This window comes from Narcine bancroftii, chromosome 9, assembly GCF_036971445.1.
Source record: "Narcine bancroftii isolate sNarBan1 chromosome 9, sNarBan1.hap1, whole genome shotgun sequence".
Taxonomy (NCBI): Eukaryota; Metazoa; Chordata; class Chondrichthyes; order Torpediniformes; family Narcinidae; genus Narcine; species Narcine bancroftii.
Genome location: NC_091477.1, coordinates 37,181,017 through 37,204,240, shown reverse-complemented (window position 1 = coordinate 37,204,240; position 23,224 = coordinate 37,181,017). Strand labels below are relative to the sequence as shown.

The following is a 23,224-nucleotide window of genomic DNA, read 5'->3' as shown; positions in this document are numbered from 1 at the left end:
TGGATGACAATCATTAATATTAAGATTGACTCCATTTTATTTTGACAATTTTGGACTTCCTTACTTTTCTGAAGAAATTGACTATTGATGAGATTTTGCCCATGAGTGAGCCCTGATGTTAAGCATCAGAGGTTATTCAATCACGGGTGCTCTCATAGTCCAAGTGCAGTCACTTGGTTGTGCATTGCTCCTCCATCAGTTTGCATTTTTCCTTTTTTTTGTTATGCATATTTGGCAAAGGAAAACCAATATTGAAAGACCTTTGTTGTTAAGAGATTTAAGAACATAAGAAATAAGAGCGGGAATAGGCCATCTGACCCATTGAGCCTACTCTGCCATTCAAAGAGTTCATGGCTGACTTGCCCCGTCGACTCTCCATTCCCTGTCTCCTTTCGCATAGATCTGATAAATTTCACCTAGTCCCTTATCTTATCCAATTAACACCTTTCATTGGTCTGGATTCCTCCCCCATTGTTTGAATTCTGAGTCTTTCTGAAATATCCTGCTTCTGCTTTTTTTCGGATTTTTTTCCTTGAAGAGGGCTCAGGCCAAAAAATGTCAGCAATACATCTTTGTCTCCTTTCACTTCTGAAAAGTCCAGATGAGTTCCTTCAGCATTTCAGTGTGTTTACTACAATCACAGCGCCTGCAGCCTCTCGTGTTTCACTCATCTCCACCGACCTGTCTTTTCCCCATGTGATAGTACAGATTTTATTACCAATGTGTATAGGTACAGATTGTAGTGTAGGATGACTGTGATTGGCTGAGAGTGTAGCCACACCTACTGGCAGGTCTTAAAGGGTTGCTCCTAGCCAGACCAGGTCATTCTGGACTGGTCGACCTACATGTGATACACTCCAGTCTTCTAGTTAATCGCGCTCTACACCCCATAACCCTTAATTCCCCATCTATGTAAAAATGTATCCAACCTTGCCTTAAACATACTTACCAGGGTAGCCTCCACTGCTTCAATGGGCAGTAAATTCCATAGATTGACCACCATCTTGGAAAAGTAGTTGCTCTTCTCTGTCTGTATTCTGCTACCCTTAATCTTGAGGCTATGTCCCCTTGTTCTAGTCATCCCCACCAATGGAAACACCTTACATATCTTTATCTATGCCTTTCAAAATTTTGAACGTTTCTATAAGATTCCCTCTCGTTCTTCTAAATTCCAGCAAGTATAGTCCTAGACCACGTAATCTCTCCTCATAGGCTAACTCCCCTCATCTCTGGAATCAACCTGGTGAACCTCCTCTGCACCACCTCCACCTGCTCCCTGTTGCAGCATAACTTCCATGGACCTAAATTATATCCCTCTAGTAATGAAGGCCAACATTCCATTTGCTTTCTTGATAGCCTGCTGCACCTGTAACCCAACCTTTTGAAATTCATGCACAAGCACTCCCAGGTTCTTCTGCATAGCATCATATTGTAATCACTTTCCATTTAAATAACAATTTGATTTTCCATTTTTTTCTTCCAAAGTGGACAACCTGACATTTACCAACATTGTACTCTATCTGCCTGACACTTGCCCACTCACTTAACCTATATGGAAAGAACCATGAAATTGATTTGCACCTTTCAAATGTTCTCCAAGGTTACATTGTGTAGTGAGGCAATGATCATCTTGACCGTTGATATGCTATGGCTAATTTGTGGCATCTGAGGCCCAAGGGCATGAGTGGACTCAGTGCTTCAGGACTGTGGGAAATTGGTGAGGTGTACAGTGATTTAAGGTCAGAGCCTGGGACATATTTTACTTGGGGATTCGCACTTGGGCGAGGATAATGGCAAGTTGGACCTTGGAGGTTGATGCTCAAAGTTTGAAGAGTTGGGTCGCTGGAGATCAGAACTTGCAAAGAAGGGTGCCCAAAGATGGAAGTTTGAGTTAGGCAGGATGGACAATGCGATTTCAGAGCCTTGGAAGCATACATCCACGAGGGTGATATTTGTTGCTCAATATGGCGTTCTGAGGGCAATGATTCTTCAGTATAGAGATCAGCATCAGGGTCCAGTGATCAGGATCAGGGGAATAGTGAAATAGCTGAAGATTGCACCCTGAGAGGAATAGGATGGACTTTTGAAGTGGGAAGTTATAACTGGGCCACAAGATTGTACTGGGGAGTCCGGGGGTATTTAAGGGAGGGGTTAGAGTGAGGATAGTGGTGATGCTCCGTGGAAGGAAGGAATGCTTTAAAAAAGATTGAGTGGGACTTCTCTGGGTTGAGTCCTCTCACACTTTAATTTTAAACATACAGTGATGAAGGGCTCAAGCCCAAAATGTTGGTTATTTACCCCCTCCATAAATCTTCGTCCGCGAAGCCAAGCCAAAGAAGAAAAAAGATAAAGTACCTGCTAACTTTCTCCAGCATTGTGTTTTTCCTTCAATCACTGTGTCTGCAGATTTTCATGTTTTACTACATTTTAAATTGTGACTATTGCAAGACTGACCAATGGTGGACACATCTTGGAGCAATGTTACCCAGTTTCCTTGGCCACATGGCTGGAAATGCCTGCTCAACTCTTTGGTGGAGAATGATGGTGATCCAGAAATGGCCACCATTACTTTCCTCTTTGCAAATACGATTTTTTCCCCCCAGAGATGTTGCACTGAAAAATATTTACACATCCAAATGTAAAGGAAAAGAAAAAAAAACTGAGGTCAGTAATAGAAGTTTATGCAAAAAGTGCTGGATGGAGCAAAGAAAAAGGTACATCACCAATATTTTGGAATGAGCCTTCAACAAGGTATGAGCAAAAAGCAGGCAAGTGTCTGAATAAAATGGTGGGGGGGGGGTAGGGGAGGAGCACAGGCCCTCAGGCAAGAGGTAATAGGTGAATATGGGCGGGCAGGCACAGAAGAAAAAAGTTTAGAGTGTTAGGGAAAGGGATAGATCAATGGATGGAGAACTGGAGGAAAGAGACAGAAGGGTGGGGAAGAGAGAGAGGCAGAGGAGTGGCCTAACCTAAACAAGAGAGGTCGATATTAATGCCATCTGGTTGGAAATGGCCCAAACAGAATATTAGGTGTTGCTCTTCCAATTCACAGGTGGCCTCTGTTTGGCATTGCACGAGGCCGTGGACAGACATGTTGCTGTGGCAGTGTGACGCAGAATTGATGTGCTTTCCAATGGGATATCCTCTGCCATTCCAGCGGACTGAGCAAAGCTGCTCAGTGAAATGATCTCCTAGTCTGTGTCCAGTGTCTGATAAAGAGAAGGCTACAGATGCAGTAGATGACCTCTGCAGATTCACAAGTGAAGCGCTGTTTCTTTTGGGAGGACTGTTTTGGGCCTCCGTACGATGGTGAGAGAGGAGGTATGGGCGCAAGTGTAGCACTTCCTATGGCCACAGGGTTAGGTAACAAGGGGATGATTAGTGGGTAGGGATGAGTGGACGAGGAAGTTACAGAGGGAGTGATCCTGGTGGAAGGAGAAGAGGGGAAGATTTGCCTTGTGATGGGATCATCCTGTAGATGATGGACCATGCTTAACTCAATAACATTAAATCAGAAAACCAATAAAATGTAGGGATAAATTAACCCAAAGAGAAAAAAAAGTGCAAACTTCTTACAGGTAAAGTGAGTCAGGCACATAACATGGATGCATTGTACTATTAGCCTGAAGTGGAATTGAAGAAAGTGAATTGGTTGAGCACAAAGTGCTGTCCACCCAGAGGTAAATCTGCTAGGCTGAACAGACAATTTTTGTGCTTTAATGTCCAGTTATTTTAATTCTCTGCAGTCTGAGTCATTCCTCACCTCTGCATTTCCATTAAGGATAGTAATTAGGAGCGGATGATCCATTGTAATTAGAAGATGCGGAAGTCAATTGGAGTATCACTTGACTGATCTCAGCTAATGTAAAAACATATAATCAAATCTAAATTTGTTCTTTTTGAACAAAGACCCAAGCAGTTCCACTCTGCTAATATTCTCACCCTCATCAACAACTTTTCTTTTAATTACTCCCACCTTGTACAGATTCGAAGGGCTGCGACTGGCACACATGGGCCCTATCTATGTCTTGTTGTCTTCATGGAATAGTCCTTGACCTAAGCCAATTTTGACGTCCCCCTCCCCCACCCCCCACAGTTATTTTCCTGCCACTGTGCTGCTTTCTGCATTTGGGAAGAATTAATCAATTTCATCACCTTTGCCATCTAACTCCACCCTGCACTCAAATTCCCCTGGAACCTTCTCACACTTCTCTTCCTTTTCTGGATCCCCATCACAGGAGGTAGACTTTCCCCTGATTTTTCTAGAAACCCACCAGCACCCTCTACTTCTTCAACTACAGCAGTCAGTGCAATGCTATTATGGTTCGCATCCATAGCTGTCTGTAAGGACATTTTCTGTTCTCCCCGTGACCTGCGTGGGACTCCTCCCACCTTCCAAAAATATTCAGGACATTTGGGCAGCACAAGTTCATGGGCTGAAAGGGCCTGTTACTGCGCTGTAATTCTAAAAAAAAAAATTTTGCACCCCCCCATCCCACCTCTTGTAAGGATGCCATCCCTTTTTCTCAGTTTCACCATCTCTGCTGCATCTGTTCTAAAGCTGGACCTTCTGTTCCAGAGCTTCTGAAACCCCCTTCCTCTTCAGGAAGTAGTTGGGGAAGCCCTTGGACATGTTCCTTCCATTTACCCTACATTTGCTCTGAATGATCATCCCTCACCCCAGATACAACAACAATAAGAAAGGAATTCCTTTGGTTCTCCCCTTCTGTAGTGAACTGGGATTCACTAGAAATGTCCTGTAATAATGACTGGTCCCGCCTCCCGGCTCCACCCCAAGGGCCCGTAAATAACCCTGGTTTCCCACCTAAGCCCAGAACCCCTCTGAAGCTGTTCATGAACCCTACCTGTGTTGTAAGCTAATAAAAGCGCTAGTTCTCCCCCTCATTCGAGTGTGAGCTTTTATCTATGATACAATTTTATTGGCTTACTAACAAGGATGGAGGCATTACTCAAGCCCAGTATGTTGTTAATAGACCCCCAGTCCCCCGATGCAGCTGAGGAGTTTACATACTGGCTAGAATGCTTCCATACCTATCTGAATGTGACCAAGGTCGTCTTCCATACAGAGGATGAAGGGGTACACTGTTGTCCGAGACTGTCCGACATATGAGGCTGCCATCAAGGTACTGAAGGCCCGCTACATGAAGGCCCTGAACGAGGTCGTAGCAAGGCACCGGCTCGCACTATGCCACCAACGGCCCAGAGAGTTGATTGACGACTACTTACTGGATCTACGGATGTTGGCTAAGAAGTGCAGGTATGAGGCTGCTTCAGGCCGTGTCAGGGAAGATGAATAGATCTGGGACACCCGGGTTGCAGGGGTCCACTCGAGGTAAGTGAGGCAGCGACTGCTCGAGTTTGGAAGGAAGGACCTCGCTAGCCACGCTGAGCTGGCAAAATCACTGGAACAGGCCAGTCTTGTGAATGACCACCTTGAGGCCACCGAACTCACGCTCTCGGGTGAGCACCTCCAAGGACCAGCTACTCCCACTACAGCGGCCCCTGCTCTAATGGTTGTTGCTTCCTAAGCATGGGAGTGCTTTTTCTGCAGCCAGGGACAGCACCCCCATGCCTGCTGCCTGGCCAAAGACTTAGCATGTTCTTGCTGTGGGAAGAACATTGGACGAGGGTCTGCCGCGTGAAGAGATGTATGGACCATACGCAATGAGCTCTACAATCCAGGGGTCACCACATGGCGTATTTTGTTGTCCCGCAATTTGCCCTACTTAATAGAAGAAGTCAGGGAAATGTCCAAGTCATGGCAGGTCTGCGCTGAGTGCAAGCTGCACTTTTTTCGCCCCGCGAAAGCGCACCTGATTAAATCATCTAGGCCCTTTGAATGGCTCAGTGTTGATTTTAAGGGACCTCTCCCCTCCACAAACGGGAACATTTACTTTCCCTCAGTCATTGATGAGTACTCCCGCTTCCTGTTCGCCAATCCGTGCCTAGACACATCCATTGTGAAGGCCCTAGACTCTATTTTTACCCTGTTTGGGTATCCCGGCTACATTCATAGCGACCGGGCCACAGCCTTCATGAATGATGAGCTTTGTCAGTACCTGTTGGTGAGGGACATAGTCTCCAGCAAGATTACCAGTTACAACCCCCGGGGGAGCGGGCAGGTTGAAAAAGAGAATGCCTCGATCTGGAAGGCTGTCAAACCTGCCCTGAAGCAAAGAGGCCTTCCAGACTCACACAGGCAGGATGTCCTTCCCATTGCGCTCTACTCAATTCAGTTGCTACTCTGCACTGCGACCAATGCTACTCCTCATAAGCTCATGTTTACATTCAACAGAAGGACAGCATCAGAGACTACACTCCCAGCCTGGCTCACTAGTCCTGGTCCAGTCCTTCTCAAGAAACACGCAAGCAGAAGCAAGACAGACCCCCTGGTGGAAAGGGTGTAATTGCTCCATGCCAACCCCAAGTACGTCTACGTGCAGTACCTTGATGGCAGGGAGGACACCGTCTCCATCAGGGACCTGGCACCTGCCGGAATAGTGGATCCGTTGCCTCAGGTGTCCCGGGAGATTCCCCCCCCCACCCCCGCCCAGGGCCTCAGGGGACCCAGTTCAGGAGGAGAGTGAACCCCCCTCTATTGTAGTAGTATTGTAAATATTTATCTTCTGTGTCCATTACTGGCTTCTGTTCCTTGTCCTCTTCATCCACAGATCCATAATTCTGAAGGAAGGGGTGAATGTAGTGAACTGGGATTCAGTAGAAGTGTCCTGCACTGATATCTGGTCCCACCTCCTCCCCCAGTGGCCCATATATAACCCTAGTTTCCTGCCTAAACCCAGAACCCCTCTGAAGCTTGTTCATGAACACTACCCATGTTCTAAGCTAATAAAAGCGTTAGTACTCCCTCCAGTGAGCTTTTATTTATGCTACACCTTCTACCCCACCAATCTCTACAACCAACACCTCATCCACGGCCATTTCAGTCATCTCCAGGCTCCCACACCAGTCACATCTACCCCTTTCTGTAGTGACCACTCTCTCCAGAAATCTCTGGTCCACTCAACCCTTCATCTATCCATCATTTTTCCTTGCAACCACAAGTGCGTTTTGTCACCTGTCCCTTTATCTCTCTCCTCACTGCCAAAGAAATACCCTAAACAGCCCTTCTAAATAAAGTAGAGGTTCTCCTGCATTTTCTCCAACCTGATCTAATTTGGTGCTTGGTGAAACTAGGTGAAGATGTGACCATTTTGCAGAACACCTGCACACCGTCTGCAGAAGCTATCTCAAGCATCTGGTTACATGTAATTTTAACTTTCCTTCCTACTCCTACAAGAACTGGTCTGTTCTCTGCCCTCTCTATCTCTATAGAGAAGCCAAATGCAAATTTTAGAACCACATTTGTTCAGTTTGGATAGCTTAAAATTAGTGGTAGAAACATAAAATTCTCCAGTTTAGCGTAACCAACATCCTGGTGCCGTCCTCTCACGTGCTTGCCTGTCCACCTAGTTTACCTCTTTCATTATTCATCTACTGCCTCCCCCACCCCCACCTTGTTCCATCTGACCATCATTATCTCCTCAACTGGTTCCACCAATGACTACCAGCCTCGCTCCTACTCCTCTATTCGCTGCTTTATAGGAATGCTTTCTCTGAACCTCATCTCCACCTCAAACCATTACTGGCACTTTTATCTCCACAGATGCTGCTTAGTTCTTCCAGTGTTCTGCTTTTTCTCTAAATTCCAGCATCTGCAGTCTCTGGTCTTCTAATCAAGCCTAAAAGCTTCCTCGTCTGTCCAGCTCACCTGAACTGTGTGACCTCCTCATGCATTCATTGCGTTAACTCGTTGAACTCATCACGATAACAAAGGTGCTCAGGTGAACTGAAGTGCATTGTAATAATCACAAGAGGTACAATGTGCTCTGCAGCTCAACTTATTTTGAACCTCTTAAAAACTTCAGAAATAAACAATGAATTGTAATTCATAAAATAAAAATGTACCTCCAGAACACAAATGTTTTGCCCATTTCGAAGAATCCGGAAAGCGAAGGGATGCTTTGGACCAAATCCTGGAATAACCTCACAATCGTGTAGCACAATAGAGTTTACGTGTGTGCGTAAATCTGTCCTGTCCTTGTGGAAGTACAGAGTGTTTACTTTCAATCGACACCAACGTTCTCTCCAGCAGTTGTTGACCATTACATTGAGATAACCTAGAAAGGGTTTAAGGGTAAAAGGCATGAGTTAGTCTACTGTAAACATTTTACCTGTCACATCAGTTTGAACACAGCTATGATTGTAGAGAGAGTAAGAGGAACATACATGTTTTGAGATTCAAGCGTTTTGACTGGCAGTGCATGCAACCTCAACATACACCAAACCACATAAACTTAATCTCATCGGTCACTGTTCTCAACAGTAGCTACATTTCTGACTACAAGACTGAACTCAAAGCAAACTGGCAGCAGAAATTGGCCTACATTAAAACATATCAATATTCACTCTTCTTAATAATAGCAAAAGTGAACAAAATAGTGTGACAAATTTTTATTATTAAGTCATGTAATCAGAGTGATACATCACAGAAACACGCCCTTTGGCTTGCCAAATACCATGCTGACCATAACCCTCCCGTTTTGATACGAACCCTATACATCCTACATTGCTCTTTCTTGTACCTCCAAGTCATAGCTCCTTTCTTTTAAAATATTTTTATTGAGTTTAACATATAAGGATAAATACAGAATTGACAATTACATAACAATTTATTTGTATAAAGTAAGCATGCACAAAAAAGCCAATGAAAAATAAGTAGATAAAACTACACCAATAATTGCTTATAATCCCTCAAATATTTGAGGGATTATTTCAATAATTGAAAATGATCTATGCAACCACGTTAAACCCCTTTGTTGAAATAAAGTATAAAATAAAGGAAAAAAAAACTAAAAAGTCATAGCTACTTTTAACGAACAGGAGTGGGAATCAGTTTACAGACTCGCACTGCTGTTGCTTTGAAGCACCCATGAAGAATTAATAAAGATCAACCTGGTAACTGTATTCCACTATGAAAGAACACACTCATCCTTCACTTTCCACTAGGATACAGCTGACATATTTTTAAAAATGTAGATGCTGGAAATCCAAAATAAAAGCACAAAGTGTTGCAGATACTCAGCAGGTCAGGCTGCATCTGTGGGAAGAGAAACAGTTAACATTTTGGCTTGAAGATCCTTTGTCAGGGTCTTGACCCAAAACATGAATCCTGTTTTCCTTCCCAGAGACGCCATGCATGTAGGGCCAACTTGCAGCTCTCTGCGGAGCCGCAAAACGCTTTTCCGTCAGTCCATGCAACAACGATGATCGAAAAGCATCACCCGAGGAAGATTCCGAGATCCACATTTCCCCAGAATTTATCGCTGGCCCGATCTCAGATGCTGAGTAGTTGCAAGGTGTAATCCCCACATCAACCACATTGTGGTCTTTTTGAGAAATCTTATCAAATGTGGGTAGCAGCCAAGTCAGTATTAATTGAATTGTCCCAGATTAATTTTTTTGATTCAAATCAAAATCTCAGAGCTCCCAAGGTTCCAAACAGAAAATTCTAGACTTAAAAGGCTGTGAAAAACAGTAAATAGCCATGAAGTGTACAGCTGGCTAAACCGCCATCATTTCAAAGCAAATAGAAATGCTGAGATCCAAATTATCAACACCTAATGTTTCTGTTTTACTTGGAGACAAAAAGCAAAATTGCAAAGAATAATTGAATGTATCTGATCAGTTCTTGTGAGTTACACACAGATCTAATTTCTGATACCAATATTCATATTGATGTGCAACACATACAATATTTCCTTCTGTAGTACAACCAAAATTAATCTCATTATTTTACAAATTGCCCATTACCAGTCCAGGATTCATGGTTCGCCTTATTGTTAGGAGGTTGTATGTTCATGATGCATTCGAGAAATATAATTTCAAAATTCTTGGCTGACAGTCCTGTATGGGATGGCCATAATTCTGCACTAATGGAACTACTGTCTCTGAATAAGATTTTAAAACAAGGTGACATTTGCTCTCTTTTTCATGACCCCATGACATTGTTCTGAAAGAATGTCCTAAAAGAAGAGCAGCTTGTGGAAATCAATGCATGGGAATTATGGAAATGACACCTGCACTATGTGAATTTTGACAAGTGGAACAATTTCCTGATAGGCAGGAATTCTGTGAGATAAGTGTGCAAAGACTTTAAAAAAAAACATACACATGCACACACACGGAATTTATGGATAAAAACAGGCACAAATCATTTCATTTAATCCTCATCCAATTTCTTGGGCTTTCATTCAATATTTGGTAAAACTCTCTGCCTGTTGCTGGTGTCAGTTGGGATGGGGTGGACCTTACAGAATATCTATGGAATGAAAACACCAATGGATATCTCTCATCCATCAGAGTCCCAGATCAGAAATTGTAAAAGTGTGGGCGTGAATGAGAACAAGCCCAAATGTGAACCTTCAGAGAACTGAACAAAACTGCATAAGGACATACTCATCATGGCAACTTAAAAGGAAATGCTCAACAAGAGGTCATACCATGGAACTATTCTTGTGGCAAACTAAAAGATAACAAAATGTGTGTGGTGGTTAGAAGAAGAAATAAACATTGTTTTGAAAAAAAATCCACACCAGTGTTTATTTTGGCTGTATCTGAGGTGCTTTAACATCTGACAACAATTCTACGCCTCCATACCAAATCTACCATTATTATTAAGTTGAAAAGCAAGCTTGCATATCAGTATTATTTATAGAGAGTCACTTGTTGTGGGGGGTTTTTTAAGATGTAAGTTTTATGAGAGTTTAGCTCACAAATCCCCAACGATCAGTTACCTGAATCTTGCCTACTTGTGTGTAAAAACAGTCCTGACACCCAGTAAACCAGTCTATATAACATGACGAGAAGGTTATTTGACTTAATTGTTCACAAATCCATGTAACATTATACACATCACAAGAGCAAAGGAGAAACACACAATCTGGTGCAGATGCCCTTGATAAGTGTCTGCTGATGGGGATACATGAAACAGACCAGACATGTGGCAGGCAGACAAAATTCTAACCTTCGCAGGAACTCAAAAATCAGTACTGGCCTGTGATCAAGTGTTTATTGACATGTTACTGGGGTGTAATTTCAACCCCCTCCTAACCCGCCCGATGGGTGCTGATGGATTTAATAGTAATTGTATCAGTGGAATTGGAACCATAGCCAGAAATCAAATGTTCCTTTTTGGAGTGTTAACAAATTAATGCAAATCTGCTCATATTTCTGAATAGATTGTAGGATTATCAGTCTCTTCATTCTGTAAAACACAAATATTTCTATCAATATTTCTTTTCTAAATTCCTGTTTTTGAGAGGTAGAGTCAGAGGGAGATATAGCACAGAGAAGGCCATTCAGCCCACTGAGCTCTTGCCAACCATCAATCTCTTATTTATACTAATCCTATTGAAAAATGATCTCCCCATGTTCTCAACTTCTCCCAAACTCAACCTCCCAACTCAACGCTATGGAAAAGTTATCTATTGGTTAAATGGCCACTTAATTGATCCAACCTGATCAGGATGTAGGAAAAAAAAACTAGAGCTCCCAAAAGAAGCCCGTGCAAGCCCAGGGAGAATGCACAAACTCCACACAGACATCATCCCAAATCAGACTGTGCCCAGCCAGATCCCTGGCACTGCAGAATGACAGCTCACTAGCTGTGTCAATGCACTACTCTGTCCTGGGGTCTACATGCTGATGCAATCATGAAGAAGCCTTGCCAGCAGCTATTCTTTGGGAGGAGTTTGAGGAGATTTGGTATGTCACCAAAGGCTCTTACAAATTTCAAAAGGTGAACAATGGAGAGCATTCTGTCTGTGGTCTCGAATGCACTGGCCAATGCACAGGACAATAAAAAAACCCCAGAGTGTGTACTCAGCCAGAGGCATCATGGGTATCGGTCTCCTCTCCATCGAGGACATCCATAAGAGGCGGTGTCTTAAAAAAGTAGCCTCTATCCTCAAGAACCCTCCACCACCCAGCTCATGCCCTCTTCACACTGCAACAATTGGAAAAGAGGTACAGGAGCTTGAAGACACCTCCAGTGGCACAGGAACAGGTTCTTCCCTTCTACCATCAGATTTCTGAATGGACAATGAACCACAGACCATACATCACTTTCTCTTATTTTTGCACTAATTTATTTTTAAACGTAATTTATAGCCAATATTTGCACTCTGACCCTGCTGCAAAACAACCAATCCATGACATGTAGACGCCAAAACCTTCTAACTCCGATAATTGTGCCTTCTCTTTACTCAATGCTTCGGCTGAAACTATTTTCCCTTCTCTTCATTATTCATATGAAGATTTTCAATAAAAAAATGCCCTATAATGGGAATTGCCAATGTCATCTACTTAGCTGAATTTATATAGGATATTTCTCATGGTATAATTTTATTTTCTAATATTTAATACTAAGCCTGATTTAGTTAAGTCAGAAGCTTTTAAATCTCAGCAACAAACATAAGCAATGGCAAATCGTCAATGAATTAATAAATTTGATGAATGAATCTGCAACAGATATTCCTATTTTAATTGGAACACTAAACATTTTTCTGAACCCTTGCTTCACTGTTCCATACCTTTATAAATGCTCCACTTTCATTACAGCCATCGTTGTACAGATTCTGTGGGTTGAAAGGCCTATTTTCATTGTTGTGTAATTCAATTCCTCACAGGTAACTACTCAATTGTAGATCAACATTCAACACTTAGTAGCTCTTTGCCCTGCATAATATGCAGGTCCATAAAAACAACTTCTACGGCTTCAAATACGAATGGTTGCTTGACTTTATACTTCTGAATTGGAAGATTCTGGGTTCAAGATAGACAGGCAAACATTTTCATTGATTGTACACACAAAGATCAGCGTGTACAGAGCCGTTGTCATATCCACGCTCCTGTTCGGCTCCGAATCATGGGTCCTCTACCGGCATCACCTACAGCTCCTAGAACGCTTCCATCAACGCTGTCTCCGCTCCATCCTCAACATTCATTGGAATGACTTCATCACCAACATCGAAGTACTCGAGCTGGCAGAGTCCGCAAGCAGCGAATCCACGCTGCTGAAGACCCAACTGCGCTGGGTGGGTCACGTCTCCAGAATGGAGGACCATCGCCTTCCCAAGATCGTGTTCTATGGTGAGCTCTCCACTGGCCACCGAGACAGAGGTGCACCAAAGAAGAGGTACAAGGACTGCTTAAAGAAATCTCTTGGTGCCTGCCACATTGACCACTGCCAGTGGGCTGATATCGCCTCCAACCGTGCATCTTGGCGCCTCACAGTTTGGCGGGCAGCAACCTCCTTTGAAGAAGACCGCAGAGCCCACCTCACTGACAAAAGACAAAGGAGGAAAAACCCAACACCCAACCCCAACCAACCAATTTTCCCTTGCAACCGCTGCAACCGTGCCTGCCTGTCCCGCATCGGACTTGTCAGTCACCAAGGAGCCTGCAGCAGACGTGGACATATCCCTCCATAAATCTTCGTCTGTGAAGCCAAGCCAAAGAAGAAGAAGAAAGAAGAAAAAAGATTAGGGCTATACTATATTGCATTCCTTGGAGGTGCTGTCTTTTGAATGAGACAGACTGGGGAGTTGACCCAGGTTTTAAGGCAAATAATTATCCCTCAATTATCCTATAAAAAAGATTATTTGGTCAATGTCATGCTGTGAAAACTTGCTGTAGGCAAATTGCCTCCCACATTTCCTTCAATAGTACAGCATCATTTGAAAGAAAGTATTTCACTGGCTGTACTTGGGATAATGTGAAATGCCTTATACATGTAAAAGTTTTTCATTTCCCTACCACTCTCAAAATGAATGAGAACTGTTTCAGTAATCCCAAGATAAGTCAATTGACCCTCTGTCTCAGATGGAAGTGAAGTAATAAATCACATCAATCCACAACTTGCCTCACAAAGACTGAGTACACATCCTCAGTCCCTGGCTTATTTAAAAATAAACACTTGATCTCAATGTCAGCATCCTATGACTTGTAAATCCAATTTATTCATGAACACAATGTTTAAAGATCCTCCAATCGTTTATGTAAAAAAAATCAAAACTGCCTGAAGTGCCTATGTGCATTCAAATTGGTGTTAGTCATGAACTAGAACACCCAAATTAATATTCCAAAATGCAAGTGTGAACATATTTTAGACATACATTATGGTAACAGGCCATTTTGGCCCATGAGCCTGTGCCGCCAATTACACCCAATTAGCCTACACCCCCAGTATGTTTCGAATGGTGGGAGGAAACCAGAGACCGTGGGGAAAACTCACACAGACACAAGGAGAACGCACAAGCTCCTTACAGACAGTGCAGGATTCGAACCCTGATCCAGATCACTGGCGCTGTAACAACTTCTATGCCAACCTTGCCACCCTGCATATTGTTCTATAGGTTTTACATATCCTCCATATTGCATTTATTAACTGATTTTGTTACCTCAGGACCTTCAGCTCAGAATAAAATTGAAAGATTTGTATCAGTAGTTTTCAACCTTTTTCTTTCCACTTACATACCACTTTAAGTAATTCCTGTGTCATTGGTGCTCTGTGATCAGTAAGGGATTGCTTATTGTGATATGTGAATGGGAAGGGAATCACTGCTCTGGACCCAATTGCTACAGAAATATTTTGCTTGAGAAAAATTGTCATTGGCCCATTTCCTTTGGAGTTATGAAACCGTCCACATAACGAGTCAATTAGGTATGATTCAAACAGTGGTTTTCAAACTTTTTCTTTCCATCCACATCCCTAACTCATCACAGAACACCTATGGCATAGGGAATACTTAACATGATATGTGAGTGGAAAGATAAAGGTTGAGAACCACTGGTTTGTATGCTGGCAAGAACTTCTGCAAAATATTTTAGGATTTGGGTCTTCAATTGAATTAATCCTCCAGTCTATGCTCCATTTTTAAGTTGATGGAAGAATCAATATAAAAAATACCCTGAATGAACTTTATTAAATTGTACATTAGATTGAAACTTAAATTTTAAGTCATTGGTTAAAAATGTATATGCAATATAACCAAAAAATTATTGTTTCAAACTTCAGCTGAGGTAATTAAAGTCTTAAAATTCCATTAGAATATTGCCATCTGCAAGAGCATTAACATCAACCTTGAGAAGTTGCTTGGTAAATGGAATATTATTTACACGAATCTCTTCTTTCCTCTCCACATACTCATATACACTTTCTTGATTCTACCACACACTTACACACTAGGGGCAACTTAGTGGCTAAATTAACCTTTCCAAACTGAGCATCTTTGGGATGTGGGGGCAAACTTTAGCACCAGAGGAATCTCATGTGGCCACAGGGACCACACACAAACTTCTCACAGGCAGCACCAGAGGTCAGGATTGAACCCAGTACTCTGGAGCTGCGAGAGTGAAGCACAAAAGTCTGCTGACCCTGTGATGGTAGTCAAAATTCAAAAAATTATTTCAGAAAGTTATAATTGTGGTATACAAGGAAACCCACTTCCTCTCCCTCCTCTCAAAACCCCTAAAACGAAAAAGTAAGAAAAAAGAGTAAAGAAAGAAGGACAGGAGAATGCCAAGGGAATAGAGCATTTATATCATAAAGTCTAATATTGGAGGTTACCAAGAAGTGAGGTCTTCAGAGAGTTTTTTAAACATACAAACCCACATTCTGTAAATATGGGTGGCATATTTTCTAAAACAAATGATATTTATTTTGTAAACTATATGTAATCTTCTCTATGGTATACAGCTACAAAATTCTACATGCCATATTTCCATACCTAAATCTATATCAGACTTCCATGGTATTGCAATACATTTCCTAAAAATTGCTAAAGCAATTTGTACAAATTCAGTATGATACATAGTTCATTTTAATTTAAGTCTTATAACCTTAATATTACTCAATAAGAATAACATCAGATCCTGTGGGAACTTAACCCCCGTAATCCATTCCAAAAAATTACTGACTTCCAACCAAAAATATCTGACGTTAGGACACTGCTAAGTAGAAGGCAAAAAACTTCCAATCTCATGTCCTCTCTTAAAACATGTCTAATGTAGCAGGATTTAGTCCATTTAATTTTTGTGGAGTCAAATAGAACTGATGCAAAAAATCATATTGAACTAAACAGTATCTTACATTTATAATTTTTGTTATATTATTCTTATATAGTTCCATCCAATCTTTCTCAATTATTTGTCTATTTAGATCTACTTCCCATCTTAATCTTGATTTATGCACCCCTATTTTGGGGGCTTTCCTTTGAAATAAATTATATATTACAGAAGTAAATTTATTTACAAATCAATAACTCCAATTCACTCTGACTAGGTAACATCAAACTCGGACCCATTTTACCAGACAAAAAAGGCTTCAACTTGAGAGTAACTGAAAAAAATATTATTAGGCACATTAAATTTATTCTTCACATGCCAATGTTATAAATTTCCCAGTCTCAAATCCTCCATCTTCTTAATAATCATCTGCTTGCAAGTCGCTGGTAGCTTTTCTTTGTTTAATTTCTCTTTTCTGTGGAAACAATGATTGTTTGGATATGCTGGAAATATCCAGTTGTGGTACTTCAGGCAACGCTTCCAAGAATTCCCTGGTCTTGAGAGTTCTTGGCTATTTACAATTATTAATGAGGTTTTGAGTGAACTCAGGGTCACTGAAGACTGCCAGGGCTCCCAGTATCTCCGTCATCTGAGCTGCACATATCCCAGCTGATGACCTGATACTGCATATGCCTCCAGTGAGAGCTTATGATCTGAAAACATCGCCAGAGGTGTCCAGGTATGATGACTGTGGGATTGTCTGAACTGGTCTTACAAGTCCTATAACTGTAGGACTAAGATGAATGGAGTGTGGTGTAGAATCTACTACGCTCCTTTATCAAGGTGAGAAGTGTAAAGTCAGAACAGCAAATAAGATGTTTATAATTATTCTTCTTTATGATCGTTGGCTTTCTATACAGTAATAATTCTTATCTGGTCTCATCTCACTAAAATGTCTGAAATTAAACATGACAGATGCTGGAAATCTGAAACACAGATAGTGGTGGAAACACTTCAGTAGGTTGTGCAGTAAAAAGACACAAATGCTGGAGGAACTCAGCCAGTCTCGCAGCGTCCATAGGAGGTAAAGATATATCACCAAATTTTAGGCCTGAGCCCTTCAAGTTATCATCTTCATCCCAATAGTAATATATCTTTACCTCCTATGGATGTGGTGAGACTGGCTGAGTTCCCCCAGTCTTGTATTTTTACTACAGTCACAGCAACTGCAGACTTTCATGTTTCACACCCGGAGGTCATGCAGCATCTGTGGAGAGAGGAATGAAATTAATGTTTCAGACTAAAGATCCTTTGTCAGAGTGGTTCTACATTTTCCATTTTTGTTTGTCTGAAATGATTCTTTGTTTATCTTCCATAAGGTTGGAAAAGCATGCATGTCCACACATGCAGAAAAGAAGGAAATCTTGGTTACATGGGTGTGTTATTTTACTATTCCCAAGGTAATACCGTTGTAGAATATTGTTTGCTAATAAACACACTCTTCTGAACTTTAGACACTTTGACCATTTACAGTCATGCAACGAGGGGATTTTGTTTTGGTTCTGTATCATAAACACAGAGATGTAAAAAAATAAGGATGTGGCTGAAATCAAAGGGAGGGAGGTCACATCTGGAGCACTTTGTTCAATGTTGGTCATGATACAGCCGGCAAGTTGTTGCATTTCTGGCTGGAGTCAGGAGGAGAACTGAACATTTGGTTCTTGAACTGGTTGCTCTCAACAATATTGAGTCTGTGTCTTGACTCTCCAGAGAAATAATCAAAGAAGGTATTGATAGAGATCTTAATTTTTTTTGTGGACATCAATAATTTTTAATCAGGAAAGTTTTTCTGCCAAACACATGATTTAAAAATGTAGGATGAACATTGAAGTGATAAAACAAATTAGAACACTAAGGAAAAATCTCATTCTAAGTTATAAAAGTGTGGTTAAGTCAGCTGGTAAACCATGATTGGTTTTAAACTATAACTAAACCCTCCCCGAGAAAGTGGATTGGTTCAATAACATTAAAGTAAATGATACAATTTGTAAACCTTTGTGGAATTGCATGCTTTTTCTTTCAGTTTGATGCAATCATTAATCACTGAGGGTGGATCCACTTGGAATTTTTCCTTCCATTGGAATACATAGTAGTTGTAATATCACCACGCCCCAGCACTACATTAAAAGGAGCAGTTCCTCCCTGCACTTTTCTTCCTCCCCCCAAATATACTTTATTCACAATAAGTTATTTACAAACAACAAAACTATTCAAGACTTTTTACATTCATATTGTTAGCCATATCTAAATATTCTCATAAATGTACATTGTTCTCTCAATGCCCTTGTGGCACCTTGCCATTTCCCCCACCCCTCCTTTGGTTGAGGAGCTTTCCCTCAGTTTCAGCCCCCCACTGCCCGGCAATATGATGATCTAAACTGTGATCCTTCCCCATTGTGCCCTCGTGTTGGCTGATCTAAGCCTCGGTCCGTCCCTCAGAGTGTACTACTGCAGCCTGGAAGGCACCAGTTGGCAGCATTCCCTGACTGACATCTCAGTTTGTTGAAAGACCAACAGGTTTCATGTAGACTAAAGAACATATTTTACCCAGTTGATGGTCTTCCAGCATTTCTGGATTTTGGACTCAGAACATGTCCTCGGGAATGAACCGTGACAAGGACCCCTGCATCCTTCTCCACACACTTTGCGAATTCCACCGCAGCCATTGTGCATGGAGAGTGATGTTCCGGTTATACAAGGAGGATCCCACTGGGAGGGTTGCATAGCGCTGTATACTTCCTGCAGGTCCGGTACCACTCAGCTGGTAGGCTATTGCTTCTGGGAGTCTTTCTCAACCCAAAGGAGTGGATGGATTCCGTGAGCTCCCCAGAGTAATTGACTGATCCAGACATTCCCGCTTGCTGTCGTCGAAGACCTCCGTGATAGAGGATAGGAAGCTCTGGGAGGCCATTCTGTCTGTAGCCCTCATGTTGAAAGATCCAGCATAAAAAGATCTGCCGATCCTTTGAATGCCCTTCTTAGAGGATGTGGCTGAGCCATCCTCATCCTGCTTCACTGTGTGGACTCTGGATCAGAAGATGATCTTGGAGGACTCTGTGGCGAATAGGAAGTCTTGCTGGCTCTTCATCTCTTTGAGTTCTTCCCTCACAACCATCCCTCTTGACTGTAGAAGGAGGAGTTGCTGCAGGCCAGTCTGGAGTTGGCTCAGTTCCCGTTGTCTCTGTCTTTCCCTTTGAACATCTTTGAGGATAAATAACCTCTGGATGTTCTCCTTGGTCAGTTCCCACCTGGTCACGTAGTCGAAGAAGGGTTTCACAGTTCTCCAACCAGCATACTCCTTCTTTAGTTTCTCTGGAGTCAGCAACTTCATGTTCAACTTCTACATTCCCCTGCCCACCTTCTGGTCCTCCTGTAGGTGACAAGTGGCGCAAAGGAGGCAGTGGCCAAAGAACACTGGCGTAACATCGATGGTTCTGACCATTTCAGCCTTTGACACGAAGACAAAGTCTATCAGTGTCATGGTTGAGCTATCTGATCTTCACCAGATGGGCTGCGGTTGTGCTCCACCTGATGGCATTCTTTACTGTCTCCATCAGGAGTCTGGAGCGGCTGTCCAGTCTGCTGTCAGCACTGCCAGATCGCCCAGCTGCACTGATGTTGCAGCTGAAGTCACCTTTCAGTACGACCGACCTGAACGTTGCCAGGAATGGTAGAAGCTGGTGGAAAACAGCCAACCTTTCACTCCGCATGTTGAGGCATACACGTTGAGCAGCAGGAGTGGGGTGTTGTGGTTCTTCAGGTCCACCATGAGGACCTCCTTAACCTCGGTGACTGCAAAGTTGCTATACCGCAGCAAAGTTCCTATGTGCAACAATTAATTCCTCTCCCCCCAATCACACAGACAACCCACGGAACTACCATTGCAACCTCCTTCCGTAGTTTGAGGTGTGGCAACCCGCACTCCTGTAGGAAAATCGCATATCTAGACTTTACCAAGGTATGGTAAAGCATTAACACATTGTGTAGTGTGTTTAACACTGTGCATGTTTAGAGTTGTGAATTTAATTTCCATTTTTTGTTCATAAGAGTTCACAGTTAACAATCTTTACAGTGTGGTTGGTGTTCATCAGCCTGAGCCCACATGCCCAACCCTTTGGTGGGCTTCAGTACTGACTGCGGGCTTAGGAACAGGGTGCGATCTTCCCCTGGGGCAATCCTGGTGGTTTCACTGGGGGGAGGGGAGGTTGGTGGAAGAGATTGGCCTGTACTCCTGCTTCTCTGTCTCCTGGCTGGTTTTTATTCTTCTCCCGTAGCTGGGGAGCCACAGCATATGGACTGCTCCCGGTCTCCCAGAGATGGGGGCCGGCTGCCTTTGCACTGCTCTCAATCTCCCGGATCTGGGGTTGGAGGGTAGTGACAGCCTATCCATTGCACCCGATCTCCTGGAGCCAGGGGCCACTGGCTCCTGCCTTACTTATAGCCTTCCAGAGCTGGGGTGGGGTGGGGGGGGGGGAGGTGGTCACTGTTCTACTTCCCACCGTAAGGCTTGATTTTAATTCACTTTCTTCCATTCTTTCATTTTTCTGTCCTTCCACTTTCTCTGTCTGGTACATGTGCTGAGTTCCTCCTCAGATGCCGAGAGGCTGCTGGTTTTAGCTTGCACCTTTGTATTGGGAAGGGTTGTGGCTGTCCTGTGACCGCACTGCCCCCTAACTAGTTGGAGGACACAGCAGCTGCCAATCAAGGTTTGGTTCTGCCTCACCCATCAGTGCACACCTTGCTGTTGGATCCATGTAAATTACCTGGACTGCACTCTCCAGCCTGCCTGTACTTAGCCTTGGGCCATTGGCTGTTATCATTGGATTAACCCTCCTGGCACCGAGCCATTGGTCTCTACTAACAACCTAGGCTGGACTCGCCAGCACTATAAAGATGCCATGTGTTCTTTGTTCTCTCTAGGCTTCTTCAGGTGCATTTTCCACTAAGAATGCACCTGCAGAAGCGGAAGCAGACCTGTGAATTGCCATTCAGGTGGTAGCGCAAAAAGCACAGCACTGGCCACCTGAAAGGGACAGCTACATGGAAGGCGCCTCAGAGTTCACTCCGGCTCCTGTCCCTTCGGGATGTCAGGGTTGGGGCGGCGGGCTGTCAGGGCTGGGGCGGCCGGCGCGGGCTGTCCCCATACTGATCCCACTAATGAGGGACAGGTTAATTTGTTGCTTTCCAATAAACCGAGCACCAAATGTCTGTTGATAATCTGCCCATAGCCACGCCAAATCTTGAGTGCTCAGAGAGGAATCAGACCAGCAGAGGGTTTGAACTAGCAGAGGCAACGGGAGAAATATATAACAACACAGGTCTCAGTGGTGTAGAACAATTTACATATGAATCAGTTAGCAAAAGACATCAGGGTGGCAAATAAAAACCCAGGGAGTTTGTCAGAGGGAAATGCAAACACCAAATATAATGAATATCTAAGATGAAGAACAGTACAGCAGAGGAACAGCCCGTTTGCCCACAATGTCTGCACCAAACATTATCCCCCAATTAAACTATCCCCATGTCGGTCCCTACACTGATCCCACTGCTCTGCTCTCTCCCCATAGCCTTGTGTTAGTTCCCACCCCAACCCCTGGCAGCCCGTGCCAGGGGGCATCAGCAATGAGGAGGGGGGCTGTCAGGTGCTCGCCAACTGATTGTCACGCCCTCAGCAGCCGCTTTCAGGCGGCTGCATTCAGGTGCTGGGGAGACCACTGAGCTGCGGCAATTATCCCTCCTGAAGGAGGGTTACAAAGTTCACCTCGCAGGCATCTCCTGCACTTTCAAGTGGCCTCCCGACAGCTGCATAGGGGTATAATATGCGGCTTTACATCGGGGGATTTTGACCACCTGAAAGTGCCTTCTCTTTGCCAGCTTGGGACCACCCTGCTTCACTCTAGGCCTAGAAATGTAGAAGGGTGCTGGAGAAACTGTTGATAAAGTGTGCACAGTTGAAAGGGTTGGGAGCATTTAATTAGTGTCCCTTGTAGCATAGAGCTGTGCTTGCACTGAGTCGAGGGGTGGTGGGGCATTGTAGTGATTTTTCCTTGATCATTGTACATATCAGTTCAGAGTGAGTTCCAAAACTGTGTTCCAAGTCCTTGCCTTCGAGATTTACCAAACCTGTTACCGTACTCACAACAACCTTGACTCTTCTTCTCCCTGCATGCAGCATCTGTTGCTGGTTTCCTTCTTGGGTTTTTTCTTTTCCCCACCATCTGCCATTTTACCCCCAGAGCTCCTTTCTCCATCACCTCTGCCTCCTCAGGAAGGGCCTCCAGATTTGTGGCTGGGGTTTGAAGGTTGGATGCGCTTAAGGGATTCCTCTCCACCCCTGATCTGGGTCTGTGACACAGTGCGTTTCGGTCACAGTTGAAGTTGACCTCGCTGAGGGCAGTGGTAGTAAAAACACAAAATGCTGGAGAAGTTCAGCAGGTCAGTGTCCTTTATGCAGCAAAGACAAAAATACATAACCGACTTTTTAGGCTTGAGCCCTTCATACTTCCAGCTGCAGCCATCCTGTGGAGGTGGCTTACAGCTGGAAAGGGTGTTAGATTGGTCCCCTAATCAGCATGGATCCACCTCTGTGTAAGCCAGCTCACATGAGATGAGCTCCTGCTCCAAAATGTCCTTTCAGATGTCATCGTCTTCCTTCTCCTTTCGCGATGTGGCTAAAGCTTCTCACAGATTTAGTTGATCAGTTCTTATTAGAACTACAGTTGATCTAAGCTAAAAGGCTGAGAAGATGCCTGGACTTAATTGATGGTTTGGATTCGCTTCCCATCTGGCCCTTCAGGTTCATGCAGGCATTGCTGGCTTACCTCACCCTGTCCCCATTCATTAATACCAAATGGAAAAGATAAGTCCTTTGGTTGGTTCCCTGATATATACTGAAAAAAATTAATATCCATATTCATAAAGATATATGCTTTTAAAAAAGAGATATTATCTGAACATTTTTCTATTTTGTTTAAGCATGATTAGTGGATTTGCATTGGACATACTCCAGGTCCAGAAT

The 23,224-nt window shown here is 43.3% G+C and overlaps 1 protein-coding gene across 2 annotated transcripts in view; it reads right to left on the bottom strand.

The window, feature by feature from the left end:
- Window positions 1-23,224, bottom strand: part of afap1l1a (actin filament associated protein 1-like 1a) — a 181,878-nt gene that overhangs the window by 39,864 nt on the left and 118,790 nt on the right. For both annotated transcript variants that reach the window (XM_069898821.1, XM_069898822.1), the window contains one exon: window positions 7,987-8,198. In XM_069898821.1, coding sequence (XP_069754922.1) covers window positions 7,987-8,198 — 212 coding nt within the window. The remainder of the gene's footprint in view (window positions 1-7,986; window positions 8,199-23,224) is intronic.